Raw genomic sequence first — 24,545 nt, 5'->3', positions numbered from 1 at the left:
TTGATGATTAGTAGACATATGTTGAATCAATTGGAAAGGTTGTGGGTTATTGAGTAAATTAAAGTCGTTTAACATATCGGGTTGTTGATTTGGGTTATTCGGACGTTGACTACGATTACCCAGGGTAAAAGGGTTGTTGTTGAAGTTGTTGTTTGGAAACATTTTTGGTTTAAGATGAAGAAGATGAAAGTAAAAAAAGGAAGAAAAAAGGTATTTGTGTGTGTGAAATGTAAAAGGGAAATGGAAGGAAAGGATTTGTTTTTAAAAAAAGGGGAAATTTTTTTTTTTTTTTAATGTTGGTCAAAAACTAGCCGGTAGGCATTAAAGCACCTCGGTCAACGTGCTGGTCCCTCGGTCAACGTGCCGTTCAAACGAAGAGAGGGCGAGAGGGAGAAGACGGGCGAGTGGCAGGTCGGTTGACGGGGGTGGTGTGGGGGGCGACAGTCGGTGACAAGGGGCGAGGGTCGGCCCTTTCAACACCCACTCCGTTTAGTCTTATGGAGTAAGTGATGTGGGATAACTTTTAACCTCTATTAGAATCATTAATTATTTGTTTCTTTATCTGATGCTCGTTAAAACTTCTTACTATGGTAGTATATTATTATTAATTATATTATGAAAGCCAATATATGCATTATAGATGTACATGTATATATTCTAGAGTAGTTATTTTTCAGACAATATATTTTAATCTAGTAAATAAACATGATAGTAGTATGGTTACGTTTTGGTTATAGCTTTCCTTTTAAATCATTAAAACATAATTTATACTAAATTAAAAAAAAAAAAGTTAAAAAATAGTCAAAAATGAAACCAACTTATTTCGTGGCTTGGTTTGTTCAACAAGCTTTATTTAAAGCTAGCAAATGATACTTTTATTGTTGAATTATATAAAAATTAAAATAAATTCTTAACTCAAATATATATGTGGCCTATCAAGCATTTATGATATCACTTTATCAGCAAACAGATTTAAAAAAAAGGTTAATAAATAGACAAATGCTGGTTAATAGTCAACTTGACCCGACCCGTTTTGACATACGAAAAAGCTACAAAGATCAACCGATATCGAAATATAACTTTAGTATCCTACCTGAGTGCCCCCTATAACAGGTTTTTCTGGATCCGCCACTGAGTGGTGGCTCGACGATTACACTTACCCTGGGTTAAGAAAAATGTCAATCAAAAATGATAAAGATGAAGAGACATCATGTTTCTATTCAACCATTTTCTCTATTTTATCACTTAATGGATGAGATAAACAAACAAGCTAGCCTAATTAATAAAGGTTAAAATCTAAAACCCATAACCATTACAAAACCGTATATTTATAACGTATGATCACTTGTAACGGCTTATGATCTACATCTCGTCGTATAGAGTATGTGCACGATTCACCATTATACGATGAAGTGTTTCCTGATGTCGAATACCGACTAAATGTTCAAAAACAATGAGAAAAAACATTACAAAAGTGTCAGTAACAATTACTAATGTCGGATATCATCACCTGTTATCTTGTAGCCACATGTTTTAAAAATAAGTGAAATTTTCTATTTTATACAAAATTAAAATTTTGAGACTTTTGTTTTTAAGGTCGATCTAGCTAAGCTATTAAGTCACAAAGTTTTTTAATGGAATAAGTAGGGCTCAATTAGCTTAGAAAGGTATATATATATATATATATATTTTGAAATGTGTGAATCATTTGTTCGCAATAGGTGATCTAGCTTACGTTGTCTTAACCAGGTCTGTGCTAGAGAATCCCCTTACCCTCAATACCTAGTAGGAGAAGAAACCCTCAACTAAACTGCCCGAAGGCACGACATTTAATTGGGGTAAAACTCTGCCCCTTGCAGGACTCAAACCTGCTTCACTGGAGGACTTTATTTGTGAAAATTAGATGACGAATTTTTAAATCCGATGACGGAGTCCGTACGGCTAAGTCATTTGGCTATCATACTCTATGACTTGACCTATCACCCCCACCATTTCACCGCCGCAACGCGCGAACACTGTCTCTCATAATAGTAAAGATATGATACCAACATTAAGAGTTTATAGTTATATTATATGGTACCCATATCAAAGTTTTTTACGGTATATATTTATTTATAGATGGTTTTAGAGATGGATATTTGCTAAACCTTTTTCTAGATAGTTAAATATCAATTAAAATAACTTATAAAAAAAGTAGAAATTAGTACATTAAAATGTAAATAACTTTATAGAATTATTATAGTGTATATCACACTTTAATTTTTTGCATTGTATGTAATGAACTTTTAAATCATATACATTGTATATGTATTCAATCAAATCAAAAACTTACAAGTGTCAGATTATAAGATTGCAACATATACTCGAATACATACAACGTACAAGATTTAAAAGCTCATTATATACAATGCACAAGATTGAAATTTGATACACACTGTAACAATGCATAACTCATATAAGGTTATTTACATTCTTGTATTATTGGATATAAAGCTTAAGTCCAATACACATGTGCTTACTATGTAGTACCCATGGTTGAGGTTTTCCTGGTTAATGTACACAACACACACATCTTCTTGTTGTAAGACGACATAAACATCATTATGTGTACATGGAAATCCAACTTTTGGATGTTTCCTGATTCCTTGTAACCACTCATTATTTAGTTTGAGGTAACAAACATGACACGTATATTTTCTTTGGTTATATATATATATAGGGAAAAGTGAGTATGAGGTTGTTCTTCATCTAAGCTTAAATGGAGAACCTATCATATACAAATATTTTATTATTTGTTTGAATTTAAAACAAATACATGACCCCCATGATTTTTATGATTATAAAAAACAAATATGAAGGGTTCCCCATCTAAGCTTAAATGGGAGACAACCTCATACTCACTTTCCCATATATATATATATATATATATATATATATTCATTTTGTTTTATTTTAAACTAGGTTAGTCAAGGCTCAAATGCTCAATACTGTATTTTAAAAAATATGGATACAAAGCTTATTAAGTATATATGAATAAATACAATAGTAAAAGAAAAGCCATATATCTCCTGCTATGCTGCCATTCATTTAGAGTATGTTTTAATATTTAAAAATCTTAAAAAATTTATACTTTAAGTTTTTTACCTATCATTTAATGTTAATTAAATATTATTAGTATATAGTTTAGGTAAACTATACTTATATTTAGTTATTTTATCAATAGTAACAAAGATATTCTTACATACTTATCGAGAATCGGCCCTGAAGCCAGCCACTAACTACCATCACCTTTTAACGCATGTACCAAATACTCCAATTTAATATGTTTTGAAAAAATCATCCACCGTTACGCATTATGGGATTATGTGGGTGTACTTCTGATAGTGAAATAGTAAAGATGGTTTAGTGGGAAAATAGATGTTTATTTTTGTCCCAAAATGGGTGTAGGGATAATTAGGAATAAGTGGTTTTATCATTGTATGTTAAAATAATAATAAGAGTAAAACTTCTCTACACCCTTTAGTTTCAACTAGATTTAGTCTCGTGTCGTTTGTTATTTATCACATATTTGAGATAATATCAAATTTATTTATCAAAAAATCCTTGTAAATTCAAATTAAATTTTGTTTATGTTATATTTATGTGTTCATTGGTCAACTTATCTTCATATTGTGACGGGTGATATAATATAGCCTTGTCAAGTGTCTCAAAAAAGTGTCGGCTTCGATGTTTATTAACCTTAATTTAGCACTTGTATATCGGGTACCTACTCCGTAAAGTATACACCTTGTAATCATAGTTGAGAACTCTAAGCTCCATGTATTCATATATAAGACGTACATCACGTCCTTTACACTGATGAATCTCCTAGAGCCTAGAAGTCGAGCTTAATTATATCTTACATCTTAGTTTTGGTCCACACCCAATCTCCTTAAACTATTGACTGTCACAATTCCTACGATAATCGGTGTCGATTATTGTTGTCTCTTAGGTTATCTCCCATGTTAGGCGTCCTTGAGCTGTCACATCATATCTTTATAAATCTTTAAAATTCTTACACATCCATAAAACTTATACAAACATCCTTACATATCTTTACATCTATATACAAACAAAAAATAGTATTGGAAATAACATAAAGGTAAACCAAAGACATACACATAAAACAATATTTAATTTTGAACAAGCTTAAATGTCAAAAGAAATTTATGAACAACTAAGGCACAACGAAGATAGTCTTACTATAATAGTAACATGTCCAATTTATCTCAAACGTGTTTTCCAGCTTGTTAAAGATACTCGTGAGTCGTGACTTCAAATTCCGTCCAAAAATCTCTAGTCGGTATCATTTTCAACTATGATTTTACTATACGTCTTTCATATCCTTTTTATATCCATCAAAAAATTTCCTTGGGCCTTGTCATTGCTCATTAACACTTTGAGCTGTGCAAACATGGCTTAAGCAAATACGAGTACTACTTTGTAGAAGTTTCCTTTTATTTTTATATAAGAAATTTTTGTTCCACATGAGCCATATATTGCGCGCGATGACCATTGGTACCAATTATGCCCATAAGACTAAACGGAGGGGAACCAACTCCCACCGACCGTCGCCCTTTGTCTTCCACCGTTGCCCCGCACACCACCCCCGTTAGCCGACACCCATCTCGCCCGACCCAGCTAGCTCGCCCTCCTCCCCTTTGACCTGCACGTTGACCGAGGCACTTTAATACCCCACCGGCTAGTTTTGACTAGCATTTAAGGAAAAAAAAATTTTTTTCCCTTTTTTTTATTACTTTACCTCTTTTCCATTCATTTTCCTTTTTACATTTCACACACACACACACCTTTCTTCTTCATTTTTTATCCTTCCAACTTCTTCATTTTTTTTATCTAAAATGTTTCCCAACAACTTCAACAACAATCCTTTTAACCCGGGTAATCGTACTCAACGTCCAAACAACCCAAATCAACAACCCAATATGATGAACGACCTTAGTTTACTCAACAACCCACAACTTTTTCAATTGATTCAACATTTGTCCACAAATCAACAAATGAGTATGGGCATGGGTATGGGTTCGGTTATTGGTATGGGTCCGGGTATGGGTATGGGTATGGGTATGGGTGATTCGAGCCAATATGAAACTTTTGGTGGGTCCTCTAGCCAACAAAACACTCCCGGTTCTTTTGTTGATCATCAAAGACTAGTTAATACTCCACCACCGACACAAGATTCTCAAGATGATGATATTGTTCAAGAGACACAACCACCCCCTCAACCATCAAAACCAAGGCGGCATAGGAAAAAAGTGGCCGGCGAAGACGAACCACGACCAAGAAATGTCCAACAAACGTGGTTACCGCCGGAAGAAATGAATTTAGCTACGGCTTGGCTATCGGTGATCGACGACCCGGAATGTGGTATTTTTCTTTTTACGTATACTAGTATATATATATATTTTAAATATATGTCTATTTTTTTTTAAAACCTGTTTTGGTATTTTTTTTTTTTTAAAACTGTTTTAGTATTTTTTTTAAATGTGTTAAAAACATATGTTTTTAAAAAATCTGTTTCGTTTTTTTTTTATAAAACAAAAACTGTTTTAGTTTTTTTTTTATTTTAAATCTGTTTCGGTTTTTTTTAAAAGCAAAACAGTTTTTTTTTTTTTAAAAACAGCCGAGTTTTTTTTTAAAATAAAAAAAAGCAGTTTTTTTTAAAAAAAAAACCAGCTGAGTTTTAAAAAAAAAACATTTTTTTTTTTTGAAATATTATTTGTGTTTGGTTTTTCGTTGTAGGAAATTATCAAAAAAAGGGGTATATTGGTCACGAATAATGGAGGCTTTGGTGACATTAGAAGAAAAGCCGAAAGATTACCGTGACCCCGAAGTTGTGAGTGCGAAATGTAGGAAGATACGTCCAATTATTCAAAACATCAACCAAATCTATACTCGAATCGGTCATGCAAGTGGGGAAAACAATTTAGACCGTGTTAGAAAGGCCAACAATTTAGACTCTTTGAATCCGGTTCTTCTCAGTAGCTTATCTTTGTGGTTGTTTTTATACGAGGATTCAATTCGCAAAAAATATTTTACATGCTTCTCATTTTAGGTACTCATGGTAGTTTCCTGGACATTAGTCAGCGCCTTGAAATTTGCTTTGATATTCTTCATGGCTTAACATATCTTTCGTATATACGCGGGAAAATCATAACCAACGCCCTTTGTGTGCATAAGCAAGTTCTAATTCCATTAGACGTTACTTGATTTCCCTTCTTCACACCCATTGAAAAGACTTTTATACCATGTACAAACTATTCAAAATAGTACATTCTAGATTTTGGGAAAAATTATTCTCTTTTGCAGTTGTGCTTATAGTGTCTTGAGGAGGTTTTACCCGAAGAGAAAGGTCGAGTCTGTTAGAGGTCTTGCATTGACTACTGATAAAAAAAAACGTGAAGTCTTTGATGTTGCTGTATATGATTGGGGCACCTTCATAACAGGTATCAATTGTTATATATCATTCGCCATGGTATTCTATATGTGGCAACTTCAATCTATTTATAAGTACATAGTAACAACATAGTATTTTGTGATTATATTTTACGCACTTACTATTTTTTCAACTCAAAAGAAGGGGAGTAAAACGTGACTTGCACTGTAAATAAGTGATTGTGGTTTTGTTTTTAAATCCCACGCTGTGACCAACATTATAAATCATGTTAAACAAATTAACCTTAAGCTTTTGTTTGGTTTTCCTTTTCGTGTTTTCTTTAAAGGCCATGCATATTTGTTTTGAATTCTGCATGTTAAATTCTGTTGTAGGAACATTTTGATACACAAAATGAATTTAGAAGTGAGATTGAAATACTCTTGAAAATTCAAATGTCTTTGGGCCGATCTATCGAGGCACTTTGTGGGATGCTGCATTATTTATATAATTTACTACAATATGTGTTTGTATGCATGATAGTAATGCAAAAATGTCATATTGTCATCTTATCGTGATCGATGTAGGGCAGGAGATATAAAGTTGAAGGTGGTGGTGGTGAAAGCATATGGGACAATATACAGACAGAAAAGCAGTAGCAATGGTTGTGGGTTCTCTCAACGTGGACAAGTTGGTCTCTCAGACCGTCGTAATGACAGGTTTAAATCTGCATATCCTTTCTTAATTTGATAAACTTCTTACAGCTGAGAAATGTTTACAAATTTTTGTAACTATGTTTGATCTAAGCTCTACCACGGATATTTCTGTTCCGACCCTTGGCAGAATGTCATCTACCGTGAAATCTTTCCCGATAGAAGAACAAGATTTTATGGTAGAATCATCAACCGTCAAACTAAACAGGGTTTTGGTCTATTTTTGTTTCTCAAACTGTAAATCTTAATAATTTTAAAGTTGTATAGTTGATTGATACATAAGAGTAAAGTGGTACCCTACGTACAAATGCAAGTAGTTTCTGGTTTACATAAACTTATTGTTGATAGTTAACTTGAAATTTGGGTTAAAAGTGAGTTTAGGTTAATAGTGTCAAATTTGAAAGAATACTTATGTTAGTTAGTAGTTTAAGTCGGTTATTAATGGTCAAAGGTGTGTCAGTTAAATACAAATTAATCTTAAAATGAAACCATCTACCAATTGTTGCCGCTTTATGAAAAGAGGCATCAATTTGTGTTTTTGGCACCATAATAATTATGATATTTTGAAAGGTTTGGTATATATATCGATAATATATGTCCATATCTTTAAATCGTAAACAGAAACACATACCAGTTCTTCGCACTCATACAGGTTGTAAATGTCAACACAGATAATTGATGATGATGTTGTCCCTGCACTGCAAACCTTTAAATCGGTTCTTAGGTTATATGCATTCTAATTTACACATACCATTTTCCGTCATCTACAGATTGTGCATTTTATGCTGTCGGGGTGTTCCTTTCAGTGGCAGGGACCTAAATCAAGCCAATCTGGATACAATTCATACTGTCCCTGTAATGAACACACTTGCTGAGCTTTTGGAGTGGGGACACGATAAGAAACATACTTTGCTCCCTAAAGAAGAGTTTGGTTTCCGTTATCGCCCAGGAAGGGGCTAACCTGGGATGATAGTGGGTTCTGGTGTACAGGATATAAGACAGCTGTTGCATATCTGCATATTAGGTATACTTGGATGGCATATATGTGTTTGGGTAACTTTATGGTAATTATTGAAATCATGGTATAGGGTTCTTTGATATAGAGTGTGTCTTTTAGTCCATGAAAATGATCTTGACCTTGCTTCATGTTGTGTCCGATACATACCAGGTTTAAGATTGAACTGGATATTAGGGATGACAGTGCATCCACAGTTGTCGTCCGCTGAGAGATTGCTAAGCCGAACAACAAAGTCGTTAATGGATGAAGAGTTGCAGGTATGAGCATCACTTTTTTCATGGTTGCCTCATTTAAAATAATCTTTTAAGATGAAGTTGGACCTTTAACGTCCATGTTATGACTCAGGCGATGATGTTATGCCACCTGTTTTGCGGAATCTGATTCAGCAAACACGTGTTTGAGATCAAGGGGCACAATTACTACGATGTTGGAGAGTACGAGGCTTTCGGTTCCCAAGTTGTGATGCCTGTTTTGGTGAGCAAAACAAGCGAAGGTACATCCAGTCAGCCCAAGGCCAGTGAAATACCTTTGGCAATCTCATCAATTGTTGTGCATAAGTCTGTAGATATTGCCACACCAGCAAAGAACAATGAACCAAGAAAGCACAAGTCGTAAATGTACTTTACATTAGTGGTATATCTGCTCATGCACTTTTTCAATAACATATTTTGTGTAAATGGTGAATACTTACGGGGGCACAAAGGGACCAGAGGCATCATCCAATTAAAATGGAAAGAAGAAGGGGAAAATCAGTTTGGATAACAAGAGTAAACGAAGGTATGGTGAAACCAACTTCTGTTTGTTATTATCCATTCAAAATTGTAGCTAACCTGTTCAGCTCCAACATATTGGTTAAATATTGACACTGATCCGGTGGAGAAACAACCCAGTTCAACTGATGGAGAAAACTTGGATGATGTTGGGTTAGAAGAAAACATAAGTTCACGTAATGTGTCCAAAAAAGGAAGGTACAATCAAAATAGCTAATTTGTCGCCCTGTAAATCCAGTTATATTTACTAACATGGATTTTTAATTGTATACATAGGAATGTGGTTGATTCGGAGTCCTATACAGGAGAAGAAAATGTTGAGGTTACAGACAACAATGCTTGATGGTAGAAGAAGTACAAACTCCATTTCTGTTATACGATTGGAGTTTTTGGTTATCTTCTTTTGGTTTCCTGTTGTTACGGGATTTTAGTTTTTCTATTTTCAAGTATTTCGATATGAAGACGTTTTGGTGTTCTCATGTATTGGTGTTACATCTGGTTTATGGATTACCATCTTAATAAAAGTTGTTTTTATTATACTTTTTTTTTTATATTTTTGAAAAACAATACTAGAAGAACATTGAGAGTTTAAAATACTGTCGATAGCCATATAATACATAAATAAAGATCCTAACAAACTACCATTACCCTTATGTAGAATTGTATGGCTCTGGTGGGCCTATGTAGAGTATAATTAGTCTTCTACTTCGAAAGTAGAAGACTTTTATAATAGAAATATAAAAATTGGCCATGAAATAGTTTATTCATAAATGAAACTGATACTTAAATAAATTGAATTGCCTTTAGTATAAGAATGTGCAAAAGGTGATTAACTTCCTATGCTAATAATTACGTTTGGTCTGTTCGGATTCTTACCTTTAATTGTCTTAACAAAAACTTTGATGAAGTTATTAGTTGAGAGTTAATCTTTTGAGCAATATAACATCTTCTTTCTCTCATTTACAGGTGTTTAACTTAGGCATGTATTTATATCCTATCGAAAATAACTTCCCATGCTACAATTTCGACTAACTCCATAAACAGATTGACCACCACCAACACCATTATGTATGGCCTACAGAAAACACGAAACGTCCAAATTCAAAAGCATAGTCGTGCATCGCACGGGCCCTGCACTCTAGTATCTTTAAATATGATCATATAAAGATACAGACCCCTAGAATTGCCAAATTTACAAAATTTAATGTTTGAACACGTCTTAAACATATCATACGTCATAATAAATGTTGTTGTTTTAATAGAGCTAACCGAATGACATATAAAATGTGCCGCATTCAAATAAGTCATATACTTGTTACCCTCTCATGCAACAAAATGTACCTTTCCATTTATTTTACTTGTACTTTAAGTTTGAATTAACGGAAAATTACGACAATGGTTAAATTGGAGGGTATATATCTACATATGGACATCTATTAAAAAGTTACCACAAAGGTTAAAAGTTCCTTAGTCTGGTGGCAATGGTCATCTCCATTCCTAGCCATGCCTAGCAATCTACCAATAACACACCTCTACATTATTCATGCCTAAATCATGCCTAACCATGTCTAACCCATGACAATCATGTCTCTCCACGCCTCGCTATCCTTTCACTATTTCCATCCAATCATACCCACACTCTCTCGTATCCCTCCTTAAATCGTTAAATATCTCTCTCTCTCTTCCATGCCTAAGCGGCAATGTTTGCCTAAAACCTTCCATGCCTAGCCCACGCCTAAAACGTGACGACAGTGTTTACCGCTAGGCATGGCCATGTCTAGCCCATGCCTAGCACCATTGCCATCGTCCTTACTACCTATTCATCGTAGTAAGGAATATGACTAGCCAATCAAATGATTCCTGAGTGTTTTTTGGATCTATATATATATACTAGACGTTTTCCTTTCTCTCCAAAATAACTAGTAAATCTTTTTTTTTAGAGTTTCTTGTATATCCTCGTTCTTTTATAGAATGGCACAATGGGGTTGATTGGAGTTATGCAAAAATAATTGTAGGGTGATAGAGATCTGATCTAGTTACGGATTATTATTTGATGTTGCTTATGATACACAATGATTTATTTCTAGTTTGAAAAGGGTATTTTAGTTGTTATTCTCAATTGTGCATATTTTAGAAATAAATTGTTACGGGTTTATTTTTGATGAAATGTTAAGGGGGTATATTAGTCTCTTACTCCCTAAAAGGGTATGCTTATGATAAAATCGAGTCAGAGTTTTAGTTTATAATTTCTCCGGGAGGTGTTTTTGTCTCCAATTTAATAATAATATACGAAATCCATTTTACAAAAGGATAACCGCAGAAAATATAAAGCATCTTTAGACCAATTCACGATATTAGCAGTGACCTTTAAAAGTTTTTAATTTTAGCAATGAGCCAATGACCTTTTATTTATTGGCGTAAATAGCAACATTTGACACGTGTCTCTGATGACGTGGAAAATTTTAATGACGTGGCAACTTTTTACTGACGTGGATTTTATTATTTATCTATTATTCTTATTTTCGTTGCCCAGTCGGTTCCCCCAAAATAAAAACCCCTAAATCGCAACATTGACATAGGTTTATAGCAGTGGCGGATCCAGGAATTTGAGAGGGTGGGGGTCGAAAAATTTATTGAACATAATTTTTAGATCAACTAACAGCAACAAAATAGTGGTCGAAATATGGTTAAAAAGATCGTTAACGACAGAAAAAACAACAATGAAAATTACAATAAAAACATGTAATGCGAAACTTTTTAGCAAAATAAAAATAGTTAAACAAGAGTAAAAAACACTTTAATACGCAAAACGTCATAAAACAGTCTTAATAAAGAAGACTCGAGCAACTATAAATATGTAATAAACTACAGTTTAATGACTACAAAATATGTCATTAACAACTACAGAAACACCTGTAAATAATAACATTAAAAACATGTAAAAGAGATTTTTTTTTTTTCGCTACTAAATATTTACACATATTTTAAAAACTAAACCTACCGTTCTTAAAGTTTTTCCAATTTTCAAACACATAAATCAATTTGACAAATAATTGAATTTGTTATAATTTAGTGATTTATGTAAAATTGAAGTTCTCATTTATAGATAGGTTTTTCATCGTGTATATAACAAAAATATCTCACAGTATTTGTAAATACTTTCCAAAATTTCATAGATGTGGGTTCTTTTTTAAATTATAGGATGGGTTCATTTTTCTTTTGAGCTGAGAAGCTAGGTACATATACTATTGAATTAGATATCTTAGGCTAACATGGCTGGGTTCATACTCCCCCACCAACTGTACACTGCATCCGCAAGTGGTTTATAGAATTCATAAAATCGAAAATCGATTACTTAAATCATAAGGTAGATGGATGATGTCTTGTTACAAACTATTACATGGTCAGAATTTTTGGGGGAAAGGTGAACGGAATTTACAGAAGCATCACCTCCCTGTAAATCATAATCAAAAGAAACGCAAAATTACATGAGGAAGAAAACAAATTAAGGACCCATTGTGATTTATATGGTAGTAACTAGTAAACTAGTAATACCCTCAATGGAGGTGGTGGCTTGAATGTTTGTAGACAATCAGTAGTCTTCAAATCCCAAACCTGTATGAAACAAATCACATTAATCAAAAGAATTAGTCATGACATATTCAACACATTTACAAATGAACGGCACTGGGAATCATACTATATCTCTATGAGGCCGAATGAAACGGGTCAAATATTGTATTTTAATGTACAAAATCTCTTAATCATTATTATATTTAAATAAAAAAAAATATAACCATCAGAACCCTCAATTGCTTCCCTATCGCCCATAATCAATTTTGGGTTTTATGAACTCTGTAAACCCTAAATGTGTATCACTGTTACGATGTGGGAGTTTTTATTTTGGGGAAAACTGACCTGGCAACGAAAATAAGAATAATAGATAAATAAGAAAATACACATCAGTAAAAGTTTGCCACATCATCAAAATTTTCCACGTCATCAAAGACACGTGTCAAATGTTGCTATTTACTCCAATAAATGAAAGGTCATTGCTAATAACTAAAACTTTTAAAGGTCATTGCTAATATCGTGAATTGATCTAAAGGTGCTTTTTATTTTCTACAGTTATCCCTTTACAAAATCACAAAACTTGTCATTTCACGAAAGAGGTAGATTTTTACTCCGTAAGTGCACGGTGTCATTGTCACAAAAATTACTTATACCGAAGTAAGTGCACGGTGTAATTCAATTAATTTGCCTATTACTCCGTATTTTGTAATTTGACCTAAAAAGAAGAGCACAAGAAAGAAAGAGGTAGATTATTCCTTTTGGTATGGGATCCTCTAAAATTGCTTTTAACTTTACTTATTCATTTGGGATGGGGATCCTCTAAAGTTGAAAGCATCTTGACCTTTGGATTGAAATCAAAAGGCAAAATTCAAATATCTATTTTTGAATCTTGATCCTTCATTTTAATTCTAAGGTTAGGATTAACAACTTTACCAATAAAGTTAGAAAAACTTTAGAGGAATGGGAAGACGGATACATATATAGTGTCCACCAAAAAACACTTTGTCTTCATTTGATTGGCTAGATATATTTCTTATCATGATGGTTAGGTGGTAAGGAACTCTTGACTATTGTAGAGATTATTTTTGTAGGTGTCAATATTCGGACATAGACCCTTAAATTTGACTATAATAGTAATTTTCCCTCTAATTAAAAACATCACACCAAAGAATTTTATTAAGGTACAGAGGGTAAAAACATGTAAACATAGAATCCCTAATTTACGGTGCAATATATAGTGGTGATAATTTTTACGAGTTAATTTCACAAATCGTCCTTATGGTTTTACCAAAAATGCAGGTTTCATCCTTTAACTTTCGAAATGACATTGACAATCCTTTATTGGTGGATAATGGTCAAGTTTGATCCTTTATTTTAACTGAGTTTTAACGGGCCGTTAAATCTGCTCACATGCCTTGCACATGAGGTCAAATATGTCATTTCACACATAAAGGACAAAACTTGATACAATCCCTAATACATACATTTATACATCTGGATCTATATCACATTCATGGCCACATATACACATAGAATTATACACACACATAGATACATATATTCACATACATATGGATGTGTATAGATCACCCATTGCAACAAAGCTCGCCGGAATCGAATCTCCCACACCATCATCTCGGATGTGATTTGGCTTATGAACTAGAACTATGTCGAAAATGAATCTCGCCGGAAACACTAAAATAAAAAACCCACCATGGAAAAACCCACCCTGTTATCTCTTTCTTCTTCTTCCTTGGTGACTTTATCACGATCTCAAAAGAAAAACTTTATAAGGATTGTTTGTATACATCTGTTTGATTTATGACTTTTAAAATATCTAGATCTGATGGTGAGGGGTTGCTACGATAAAACAATTGGCCGGAAAAATGCGGTAGTTGGTGGCGATGGTTGTCAAAGGAAGCACTGGCAGTGGTGATTTTCCGACCACCATTATCAATCTTGTTTCTTTTTTTCTAATCCTTTGTTGTCTCCGGCCAAAAACGTTAAAGGATCAAATTTTATGGTGGTGATCGCTACAGTGGTTGTGGTGGAGAGGGAAGGAGGAAAAAGTGGTGAAGTGAAGGCACTGAAAAAAAAAAGTTATGTGATTTCGAATGGGTATTAGTTTGTGATGTGATTTATACCAAATCCCATCCAATAGCAATAGGTATTAATTGGTTATGTGATTTCCATTACGATGACTTCAAATAATGAGTATATATGTATTTTAGATTTGAATATATTGAAAGAGAAGAAAAACAAAATCATTTGTAGTCTATAGATTTTGATTTTGATTATATAATATAAATAGATACAAGGTATAGATACATATAGATTCGCTGTAACTACAAGATACATTAATGTAAAAGGTATAAGAAAAAATATATCTGCTATGATCCTTTAGCAGTAGAATTGACTTGTTTGCCCTCACGTGTAACGCACATGAGAACACTTAACTACTCCGTTAAAACTCAGTTAAAATAAAGGATCAAACTTGACCATTATCCACCAATAAAGGATTGTCAGTGTCATTTCGAAAGTTAAAGGATGAAAGCTGCATTTTTGGTAAAACCATAAGGACGATTTGTGAAATTAACTCTAATTTTTACAGTATAAATTTTTTGCTGCATATAATCCAAGCGAGTCACACAGTGCCATACTAAGCTCCTAAAGTTGTTGATACTCTTACAAGTACCCTTAGCCCGAACTGGGAGGATTTACACCAAACTAGAGAACTCGAATAGCTCTAAATTATGAGTAGTCGAGTTCTAAGTAGGCCAAACTCTGCTGATCAAATTCGTACGAGCATGATCCACATTCGAAACGTATATATAATAAAACATACTGTATATATTATCACACTCCATTAAATTTTACTTGGTTAAACTCAGATTCCTTGATAAAGGTTTGCACTAGCCAACCGTTCTTGCCACACTTATGTTATTTTCCATCTGTTTTTCCTGTAAAGTAGTTTTATGCAAATACAGATGTAGGAGCTCAAAATACTGGCACAATATACCGGTACTAAAATCTCTTTTTAGCATTTAGTTTCTCTATAAAAAGCCCATCTAACCAATTTGCTTTTTGACCAACTTTAACTACATACACCAAAAAAAGTGTCACAAATTAACATGAAGGTGTGCTCTTTTTGTAAAGAAGGAAACAAGATGCTAACAATAAAACACAACACAATATTATTAATCATTAGTCAAACATAAAGTAATAGCACTCTTAATACAACATTATTTTAGGCGACAGTATTGTTAGCCAACAAAGCTGGAAGACTAGGTTCAGCAACTGTGAGAGCGCCTGTTGCTAACCTCCGGGTTAGATCCTCCACGGGCACTTTCATCACATCCTTCCGCATGCCAATATCAGCAGCATACCGACTAACACAATACACGCTGACAGCAGTTGCTGCCATTCCATACACATTTGTTGTCACAAGCCTAAGTGGCGTTGACAGGACGGCTGCAAGGGGCCCACCAACTATTGAAACCGCCTGTCCACTTTGACCCATTGTCCTCTGGTCAATAACAAGAAGACCCGTCTTGCAGTAGATTGCGAAATCTTCACAGTTGTTCTTGAACACGTTATAACAACCAAACCCATTGTTAAGAAGGTAATTTGCTCGGTGGACTACAGTTTCAGGTGGGTCAGAGACTGCAAGAGTGCAGGTGCCACCACGGGCTTTTGCAATAAAGATTGCAGGGCTGACTGCGTACTCAAACCGATAGAGAACACCCCCAGCAAGGAAACAGTCGAGACAGGATGATACGACTCCATTGGTGTTGTCAGTGTGAGTGCAGGTGGTGCAGGGGATTAGGGATCGTCGTGGACCTGAGCTAACTAAGAGGACATCAAGAACAGTTCCGGTTCCTACCTCTTGACCACGTCTAGTGAAATGAAGAACTTTGTTGTCACCAATATAAATACCTGTTTACATCATCCAAACATTTATTGCTATTATGAAACACACAACATGCATGAAAGCCACCTTATTAGCTTGTGCACTGGTTTTCCTAGTCTTTAGTTTTTACCCGTGTGTTTTTTTAGCACCATATAATTCATATTTTGCATAAAATAATCAGATTCAAACAATAAGCTGTGTATACTGCAAAATACTATAATGTATGGATATGTTTCACCAGTTTAAGGTTGTAACGATAAGATAATCAACTACTTTCAACCTTTCAACTACTATCTTCCTGTGAACTTTAATATTGCAATGTGATAATCATACAGAATGCAGAACAAAATATCAAGGAGAGCACATGCAATCTATCACGCTTCTATTGATTTCAACTACCTTATTTGATTTACGGCAAAGTAAATATATATACTAGAAACAGAAAAGCAAAACACAAACATTTAATCGGTCATGCCCGTTCAATGTGGTTGGATTCTGTCAGGAACCAAAGATTTCTTATTAGATATATCAAAGTGTTTAATTATCGAAACTCAAGCTACGTCGGCTATTTACAAAAATGTCATCATACGTACATTGATCGAAAAGGGGTTAAATTATCTTTTATGCAGGTAAATGTCATCAAATTAGTTGGGATTTTTAAGTGTTCATTTATACAAAGTTAACGAGGGTAAATGTATCAAACTGTAGCCTTAAATCTATAGTATGTATAGAACTTAAAATAATTCTATAAAATTCCCCATGGTAACTTTTTTTTTTTTGGCTAACATGACAACTTATATACATGACACAACAAATCAATTTACATAGATTCCGAGTCAGCAAAAGTAACAACTCATTCATATTTTGAAGTTTTTTTGTTAAATCTAAATAGTAAAGGGAAAGATTTTAAATACCATGATGGGCGTAAATATAAGCAGTCCGCCATGAATATATATGATCCCCTGGTTTCAGACTTGCTCTATCCAATCTGCAAATTATATCAAAATTTATTATTATAAAATAGTATCCATATTTCTGAACATTATTGAAATGACATATTTTATTATAATAATATATATTATTATGTATATAATTACCTGTTTGAAAGAAGACCCATCAATTGTTACGAAAATTGATGATCTAAGAATGATGAAAAGCCCTCTTTTGATTTGTTTTTTACTTTTGAGGAGAATTTAAGAATTGTATAACTGCTTTTAATCCGTTTTTCAAGAATTTATATGGGAATGTATTCTTTTGTTTAATATTAAATGACGGATATACCCCTATACGCGTTCCTTAACTCTTAAGCAAACTGGGGAGAGACATCGGCACGTGTTATTCCGTTATTGATTATTCATTTATTCGGGCTTATTGGTTATCATGGGCTGTTATAAAAAAACAAAAACCCCCGATAACTGATGTGTATTGGGGTGTGAAACGCTTAGGCCGGGCCCAATTCATCGAACGACTTTGATTTGCATTATTAAATTTTAGGATAGTGAACCTGATAACATTTGTAAATGTAAACTTTAATAATAGATTAAAAAAGAATATTATTATACAATGACATAGAAAATGAAAGGTAAATGAATGAAAACTTTCAGGTCCCATGTATTATTTTAGTACCCAAAGTACGCACTCATGACTGCTGAATCACCATCTTCGCACAATGACCTAGAAAATGAATATTTCAAAAATTACCATTTTATGTATAAAAAGAAATAAACATGCCACTTACTTTATCTTACCATACATATAGTGACGGATCTAAAATGTCAAGTTAGAAAAATCATTTTTGACTCGATGATTTAGTTTAGGGAAGAAGATTAAAGCTATAACTACTGTCGGAATGAGCACTTCATTAAAAAAAGCTTTTGAAATAAACCAACTGGCCATTGGAATAGATTCGAGGAAAAGTCAAGTTTGAAAGCTAATTAAGAAAAAAAAATGGAGAACAAGTTTCGTCTTTGTGGAGACAGACAAGCCAAGAACAAGTCACACCTTGCGGTGTGGATTCGTCCCTTGAATGTGGACGAGCCAGGGACGAACGAGAGATGAAGGCGCTAGGAGTGCTCTAAGCAATCCCCATTTAGTAAAGTAAAAAATAAAGTAAAAATATATGGTTAATCTATTATATTATTGACAATTTTTTTTAACCAAAGGACTATTAGTCTGGTACTCTAGTAGTATGTCTACCAAGTAAAATGTTGTGGGTTCAATGTTTACCTGAGACAATTGCGTAAATCATTGGGGAAAAGATTCTCTAAAGTTATTCCAACTTGACTAGTTAAGTTGGGATAACTTTAAGGAATTATCTCCCAAATTATTAAGTGATCAGTTATTTTTCTATTTCTAAACCTTATTTTCATCATTTGAGGTGCACATGAAAAGAAGAATGATCATATTTCATTAGTTATTATAAAAAAGTACGAGTAATATTTTTTCACCAAGTGAAATTTAAGGTGGTTGCTTCCTATTAGTCTATAGCACAATGTATATTCGTCGTTGGTTTACAAATTTAAACCGTATAATATCAACGATTTTTATATAATTAGACATATACTTTGTATCGATCCATACACCATTAATCTTCAAATTGTGCAAATATAGTCCTTTAAAATCAAGTCATGTGTAATTTTTACGAAGCTTCGACCATCCTTCGTTCCTTGATGATTTTTTTCACCGATTTTTTTCTACCCATACGGGTTGTAGGATTGGTAGGTTGTTGGGTCAAACATGTCAAACAGGTTGTGGATTATTGGGTTAATTTCATGTCAAATGGTTTATATTTGGTTATGTCAAGTCAAATATGTTGGTGTCAATAAAAGTCAAATGAGTTAGTTTCAAAGTCAACAAGTAAGTAATACATAATCCTAACCTATTTTATTTATTTTTTGAATCCGTTTGAGCTGAAGTCAAATATTCTAGCCTTAGTTTCAAATGGAGGTACGTTCAAAGAGTTAAAACATTAACTTGGCTAAACTTAATAAGTTTTTTTATTCAAATTAAAGCTAAGTGCTAAAAACTTCAAGTCAACTGAACTTAAAAACTTTATCATTTAGAATGTAAGTTGATCGATTAAAACATAACTAACCCTATATATAATTGATTGTTATATATAATTTTGTTCACTTCTTAGATTTTACTATGAGAACATGAACTCTTAACCATTATGGTCATCAAATTTTGAATTTTCTAATGATCACAAATGTACCAAATTTAAAGTTTAAAAGCCATATTTGAAAACTATAAAATTTGATGGTAATAGAAAAAAAAAATATAATATATGCACATGTAAATAAACTTTGAAGCTTTGTTAGGCAATTATTGCAATAAAAAGTAGGGTAAATTATAAATATCATACCTAAGGTTTTTTCAAAATTACACTGATCATATCTACAATTTAAAAATTATGCGAGACATACCTATCGTTGCCAAAAACTTACACTGACCATACCTATCACTAACGGTCGTCTATTTGGCCGTTAAGTCAAGTCATGTGCCGTGCATGTGAGGTATCAAAATCGTAATTTTGTGTATACTTCAGGTATCATCTGTGTAAGTTACCCTAATAAAAAATTATTAAGATATTTATATTTATATTTCATTTATTAAAGTAGATAGATATTGTATATTAAATTCTCAAACACACACACACACACACATATATATATATATTAAAAAACCTATTTCAAAATAAAAAATTTATAGAAAAATGTCATCAAACGATATAGGTTTAGGCTTAGGAATTTTAAGGTTAGACTAACAGCTAATCCTGAAACTCAAACCTAAAATGCTACAGGATTGCTAATTAGAGATATATTCTAAAACGGTGACGAGTCTTCGACTTTGATTTATCCCTCTAATATGAGATGGATGTCATCAAACCATACGAGAAAATGATATTGCTTTTTTATTTTTATTTTTTGTGTTTTGTATCAATAGGGTTCTATTAAAAACAATAAATCATAAAAAAAATAAAATATAATAATTTAAAAATGAAAATTTTAGTGGTTTTTATATTTCTTATCCTTGCTATATTCACTATACACGTATAACAAAATAATAATGACATATATAATAATAAACTAGATTTTAGACTCGTGTCAAATATACGAGTTTACATTGTTATAAAGATTAGATAATATTACAGTTAGTTTTAAAAAACTTATATCAATTATTATTCATTATCTACTATATTGGATTTAATGGTTAAAAAGTATAAATTTGTAATTGAAAACAAAAAAGTGTAGATTAAAATAATTATAAATTAAGTATTTACTGAGGGTAAAAAGTGCAAATTATTGAAAACAAAAAAGTGTAAATTAGTGATATTTTTTCTACAAACATTAAAATGTAAAATATAATATTTTAATATATCTGAATAATGATTATTAGGATTTTTAATCTATAGTTAGATTAATAATGACATCATCAATTTCCAATTTGATAAAATCGAGAGCTATGATTGGTTAATAAGCTATTAGGTCAGTTGCTTAGGTCAGTTGTCTTTTAATATAGATAAAGATGCATTCTTGCATCAACTATTTTTCTCGATATATTTTTCATATTTACCAAACTGAATTTTTTTTCATAATAAATTTCATATTTACCAAACTTAATAAATTTCATAAATTTCTTTTCATAATAAATTTCATATTTACCAAACTTAATAAATTTCTTTTCATAACAAATTGTACGAAAAGGTATCTAAGCTTTTAAATTTAAGGTATTCATTTTTTTTTATCAATAAAAGGTATCCAAGTTTCTTAATTTTTAAATATAAGGTATTCAACTTTTTCTTGATCAATAAAAGGTATTCAACTTTTCATAACATCAAAATAAAACTTTTTCTTGACATTTTTTAACCGCGGTTTTCGTTAACTTTTTGTACATCTACTAAGATGTTCAAAACTATCCCTATCCGAACCCATAATTCAATCTGATTTTATTCTAAAACTCAAAGAAGTCTTAGATATCTGAATTTCAGATATTCAGCATTTTGGATTCAAATTCGGATAATGAAATCCATAATCCGGAATTTAGATATCTAACTTAAAAAGTCCTCGGAAACTACCGCTTTTTTTCATCCATTGACACAAAATGAATAAATAAATCCTCAATGAAAAGTAAAATAGGATATCTTAAACTTAAAATTAATAAAGTCGAAATTTTGAAGTTTTGGTACTAAAAATCAAAATAATTTATTCCAAAAATTGAATATTTGAGGTTTGGATATCCGAGATTTTGGATAAAAGAATTTCTGGATAAAATAGGATTAGATTACGGGTTCGGATATAGATAGTTTTAAACACCCCATTGATTTCGCCATATACGAAAAATTAACAAAAATCGTAGTTAAAAAATGTCAAAAAAAGGTTTTAATTTTATGTTTTGAAAAGTTGGATACCTTTTATTGATAAAAAAATGTTGAATACCTTAAAATTGAAATGTAACAAACTTGGATACCTTTCTGTGCGATTTACCTTAAAAAGTATATATGTAGTGCAAGTATGTACAATGTATAAATAAATTGAGTTTTCAGTGATTAAACCCCATTCATTTTCTTTAAACCGATTGAAAATCCCATAATTCCGGTCACCACCAAATCGGCTCCAATACGCTGGTTAACACGTCGGAGGTGTAACGACGATACATCTTGGAATGAATACGTTGAAAAAATATATGCGTTACGAATAGTCTCACTGGCACTTTAGTGTAGAATTGTAATCTTGAATGCCTACTTCACAAGGGTGTAAGGGCTTCTGTTAGGACTACTAACTATCATGGGTTCAGTGAGACCTTACGTTGAATAATACATATCTTTATCTTTATATTAAATAAAAGAGAATTGCTGTGATATCAACATTTTATAAAACTAACTTATTTGTCATCTTCAAGTTCTTTCTAAAAGTTTAGATTTTTTTTTTATTATTAATTTACTTATGATGTCATAAATACTTTTTTTTAAAAAAATTATTTTACTTTTATATTTTTTATTTATGATGTATATTTTTTAAAAATTGTTTTTATTTTCTTTTGAAAACTCTAAAACTTATACATGGTCTTTCAAGTTTCTACCGTCTAAATAATTTTATTATAACATATTTTTAAATTATCGACATATTAAGAGGGTTAGTAACTAATTATATGTATTTGAAAATATGTTTATCGTTGGATTGTCGCAATTTCTTTGATGAAAATATGTTTTAAAAAGCTTTTATTAATATTTCGGGTGAAACCCGGGTTAATTAGCTAGTTATATTAGAATTTAGAAAATGCAATTCCAAAAATAATCTCTTTGCAATAAATTAATTAGTGGCGATATGATTAGCTAAAAAAGCATAGTCGTTGAATTAAATACATATATACTTCCATTCTTTTTCCATTAAGAAAACTAACACGGTACCCTCTTAATGCAATGGCGGTTGTTGCGGAGACAGTATGATGTTATGGGCGACTATTGATGACGGAGGCGGTGTCGAGTGACATGGTGTATTTTATTGATGTTAATGGTTAATGGATATATTTTAAAGAAAAAAAATTGATAGTGTAATTTAATTAGTCATGTTTAAAGAGTAATGTTATATGAAAATATTTTAAGGGTTGTAAGTGAAAATATTATATAAATTTCAACATTTTCAAAAATAAGGTTTTTGTTTATAAATAATATATTATAATTTAAGGGAAAATGATGCGTATGGCAGACTTTACCTAGATTTAGGTACTGCAACTTTAAAAAAGGTTACAAATTAAACTTTTGAATTTGATAAGCATACATAGCCTCCCTGAATTCTACGTAATCTCCCCTGAATTTTACATAATCCCTCCCTGCTTTACCTAAGTTAGGTACTACATGCTTTACCTAACATTTCCCAATAATTTAATCTAGTATTAGAATAAAGGGTTATATAGTTTGGGCACTTTCGGGCAAATGGAATATATACTACAATTTGCAGTTCCTTCGTCCTTGGTGACATTTTTAAAATTGTGAGTAAGACAAATACAAACAAATTGTGGACACCCCTTTTTACCTAATTCTAATCTTGGTCTTTGGCTTTTAAGTTTTAACATTGAATTAAGCATATTAAATTAATCCATCCACACTGAATATTCTTAAAGTGAATCAAATCTGAGTTTTGGCATCAGGTTAACTTGATCAATGATCTGTACTTTTTGCTCTTTATAACTGGACTATTTTTGTTTGTATTAAATTGATAATGGGCTTATTGTACACATATGTCATAATGTCTAGGGGATAAATTATAAAACCCATATATGATTTGGTATTTTAAAAGAATCGAGTCTTTAAGGATTCAAATTCGGGTGTGTAAAGAAAATGTTTTCCGGGCTGATAAGAAGGTTATGAACATAACCAGATTTTTCTTATAATTAGAGTTAGAGTATATAAAAAACCGATACTATTATACACAAATTAATAGGTAAAATGAAAAAGATAGTGGATCGCATAAGGCATCCTTAGTATTACAGACTTGACAGCGATCAACCTTCTTTGGACATTTTAAAGTCTAGAAATATTTAATTAATTTGTGATCTTATTATAAATATTAACTAAGTTGTACGTTAACTAGCTATATACATATCTAAAATATATGGGTTGAAGTCTCACGAAACTTATGTTGTGTAATATTATTGCTACTTTCTTTACAGATAGTATCAACAATATCCCTTTCATAGTACCAATTATGTTTATATCTTATTTCTCTCCGCGTGCTATGAAAGAGATATTGTTGATAACCTAACCAGTTATTGTTGATATTGTTGAAAGTTCCTTGATTTATGGCTGTGTAGAATATAGACCATGAATTTATGGTTGTATACAACTTATCAACAATATCAACAATACCAACTAACAATATTATATATTAGATTTATGGCTTGGTCTATACTCTATACAGCTTATGCTATACATCTACACACATTTTATTACTCTTATCGAATTGAAGCAAATAAAATCAAGGAACACATGATGAATCTTTGGATACCGTAACACCTCAAAGATTTTTAAGGTAAAAGAATTTAACCCCTTTTTATAGTTTTGGCATTAAATTAATTACCTAGTATTTTATTTTTGATTTTAGGGTTAATTTAGTTGGAACTTTAGAGGATA

The 24,545-nt window shown here is 32.1% G+C and overlaps 1 protein-coding gene across 1 annotated transcript; it reads right to left on the bottom strand.

Annotated features, from left to right (window-relative positions):
- Positions 1-15,675: 15,675 nt before the first annotated feature.
- On the bottom strand, positions 15,676-17,614 carry LOC122603767 (protein LEAD-SENSITIVE 1). Its single transcript, XM_043776566.1, has 3 exons — positions 17,512-17,614; positions 17,329-17,402; positions 15,676-16,440 (listed from the first exon to the last, which is right to left on the bottom strand). Exons 1-3 carry the CDS (start codon positions 17,529-17,531, stop codon positions 15,752-15,754), a joined length of 783 nt encoding a protein of 260 aa, XP_043632501.1. The 5' UTR covers positions 17,532-17,614; the 3' UTR covers positions 15,676-15,751.
- Between the last annotated feature and the right edge of the window lie 6,931 nt (positions 17,615-24,545).

This window comes from Erigeron canadensis, chromosome 6 (genome assembly GCF_010389155.1).
Source record: "Erigeron canadensis isolate Cc75 chromosome 6, C_canadensis_v1, whole genome shotgun sequence".
Classification (NCBI taxonomy): Eukaryota; Viridiplantae; Streptophyta; class Magnoliopsida; order Asterales; family Asteraceae; genus Erigeron; species Erigeron canadensis.
This window is presented reverse-complemented; position numbering and strand designations above follow the sequence as displayed.